The 2,500-nt window shown below is 54.2% G+C and overlaps 1 protein-coding gene across 1 annotated transcript in view; it reads right to left on the bottom strand.

Annotated features, from left to right (window-relative positions):
- PTSG_11425 (uncharacterized protein) overlaps window positions 1-2,393 on the bottom strand; it is a gene marked incomplete at its 5' end in the record, with an annotated part of 3,966 nt that extends 1,573 nt beyond the window's left edge. The window contains 10 exons of the mRNA XM_004987507.1: window positions 1-8; window positions 305-371; window positions 504-562; window positions 749-870; window positions 1,086-1,147; window positions 1,370-1,471; window positions 1,634-1,690; window positions 1,933-2,068; window positions 2,219-2,278; window positions 2,388-2,393. The exon at window positions 1-8 is cut by the window's left edge and continues 250 nt beyond it. Coding sequence (XP_004987564.1) covers window positions 1-8; window positions 305-371; window positions 504-562; window positions 749-870; window positions 1,086-1,147; window positions 1,370-1,471; window positions 1,634-1,690; window positions 1,933-2,068; window positions 2,219-2,278; window positions 2,388-2,393 — 679 coding nt within the window. The remainder of the gene's footprint in view (window positions 9-304; window positions 372-503; window positions 563-748; window positions 871-1,085; window positions 1,148-1,369; window positions 1,472-1,633; window positions 1,691-1,932; window positions 2,069-2,218; window positions 2,279-2,387) is intronic.
- Window positions 2,394-2,500: the final 107 nt, after the last annotated feature.

Below are 2,500 nucleotides of genomic sequence, written 5' to 3'. Positions count from 1 at the left end.
GCCACGACCTGGGGTGTGTGTACGTATGTGTGTGTGTACGTATGTGTGTGTGCGTGAGTGAGTGAGTGAGTGAGTGAGTGAGTGAGTGAGTGAGTGGGTGGGTGAGTGAGAGTGTGAGTGAGTGAGTGAGTGGGTGAGTGAGTGTGTGTGTGTGTGCATATGAGAGTGTGTGCGCGTGAGTGATTGCATGGGCACAGACAAACAACAATGGTGTATGAATGCAGCAGGCAGAACCAACATCAAGGACAACCCCATCCAAGGGATTGGTGGCAAATGGTTTGGTTGCTTGTGGGTCGCAACATACGTGTGGTAGCGGGCAAACTTGCGCAGAAGCAAACATCTGTCCTTCAGCTGTCCTGTGGTTGTGGACGCTGTGATGATGGTCACAGCCACGCAGCATCACAACGTGTTATGAGGAAGGGAAATGCAACACACATGGTAATGAAAACATCCACGAGAATGTCTGCAAACATGTGTGTGCGTGTGTGTTTGTGTGCACGCACGTGTGATGGCCTTCGGGTCGTTCAGTCCAAACTCTGAGGCGAATTTGCGACGCTGCAGCCTGACAGTGAGCACGGCAATGGTGCCATTTTGTGTTGTGATTGTGGTTGTGTGAGGGGGAGGGGTGATGTGAACACATGTGCGCACAGCATATCATATCAATCTACGTGCGCGCAACACCACATCAAACGCATAAGCGCGCGCGCACACACACACACATATCATGGCTTGGGCCCTGCCCTGTTACCTTGAAGCGAGGCGGGTGCGGTAGGCGCGGAGGAGGCCTTGCTTCAGGGCAGACACAACGTCGTCATCGTCATCATACATGACCACATCGTTCAGACTCGCCTCTGCGTTCACCGCTTCCTCCTACACACACGCGCGTGCACGTGTGTGTATGTGCGTGCATTGGGTGTGGAAACAGGTTGTGTGCAGATGATATTGTATGAGATCAACGCTGCAGCAACAGGATACAACTCAAACACGCACATGTCAACGCACACGTCAACACACACGCACATACAAGCACGGGCACACACGCACATACAAGCACGAGCACAAGAGCTGTTGGGCGCAGCACTGACAGTGGCATAGTCACCGCGACGCGTGTAGAAGCCCGCATACTCGTCGCCAAGCTGCATGTTCCCTGATCACACAGCACACGCACACGTACGCACACACACACACACATCTTTGAGTGAGTACAGGCAATGAGCGCATCCAAGCTCCGCCATCAAAGTGCGCAAGGACTCATGGACAGGCACGCGCAACAGACAGACAGGCAGGCAGGCAGACAGGCACACGGACAAAAAAAAGACACAAACACAGACACGCACACACAAACTCACACATACGCACGCATGCATACCAGCTTGTGAGGCTCTTGAGCGCTTGCTGGCGGCTGACGTGGTGTTGTTGGACCCACCCCTCCTCTTCGTGTGGCGCTTCTCGGGCGCAGCCTTTGGTGTCTCTGCAAGCACGTGCAGGGCCACGCCGGGACACGCACATACGTACAAACACACGTACACACATACACACACGGACACATGTGAGAGGGGCGGAGAATCTGCTCCAAACTTGATGCGCCGCAAACCGCCAATGCCATTCACGATCAGGATGGAGGCTTCCTCACCGGGCATGGGTGCTGTGGGGACGTCCAGGTACACTTCCGCGTAGTGCCGTCGACATTCTGAACGTATGCACGCCAAAGGAGCATGAAATCACAACCTAGAGGTCAGGCATGCACACACACACACACACACACACACACAGCACGCACATACACACACACACACAGCACGCACATACACAGGTATATGCACATACACATATGCACGCACATGCACACATATGCACACACATGCACCCACATGCACCCACAGGTGCCACACAGAGGAAGATCAGCACAGCGTGGATGGCGACAAAACATACCGTCTGATGATCGTTTTGGCATGCGTTGTGCGACTGCTTCCCAGTTCCCGAGGCCGCACGCCTCCACAGCCTGCAGCAGCCGCAATTCTTCATCTGTCTTCCAGTCCTCTCGATACAGTGCACACTGAACGCGGTCCTGCACACAAGCAAGCAATGCCGCGTCCACAAGTCGGTGAGAGGCATGGGTGTGCCACACGCGCAAACTGCTGCCGCGGCGACGACGACGTTCTAATGCACACACACACACACACACATACACACACATGTCAGCAACAGAGGGGCTTACCACCACAAAGTAGTCGTGGGTTTTCTTGTGCCCTTTCAGCTCCACGCCTGCAGCGAAGCACTAATTGTGTGCGTGTGTGTGTATGAGCGTGTATGAGCGTGTATGAGTGTGTATGAGTGTGCACGAGCGGGTTGGTCACTGCCGAATCCAGCTCACAACAAGACAACACTGCCATGCACACAAACAACCATGTGCACACAGCACACACACACACACACACACACACGCACACACACACACACACACACGCACACACACACACACAAATACACACACACACAC

The sequence above is a fragment of the Salpingoeca rosetta genome (assembly GCF_000188695.1).
Source record: "Salpingoeca rosetta unplaced genomic scaffold supercont1.69, whole genome shotgun sequence".
NCBI classification, from domain to species: Eukaryota; class Choanoflagellata; order Craspedida; family Salpingoecidae; genus Salpingoeca; species Salpingoeca rosetta.
The sequence above is the reverse complement of the archived record's forward strand: the minus strand, read 5'-3'. Positions and strand labels throughout refer to the sequence as shown.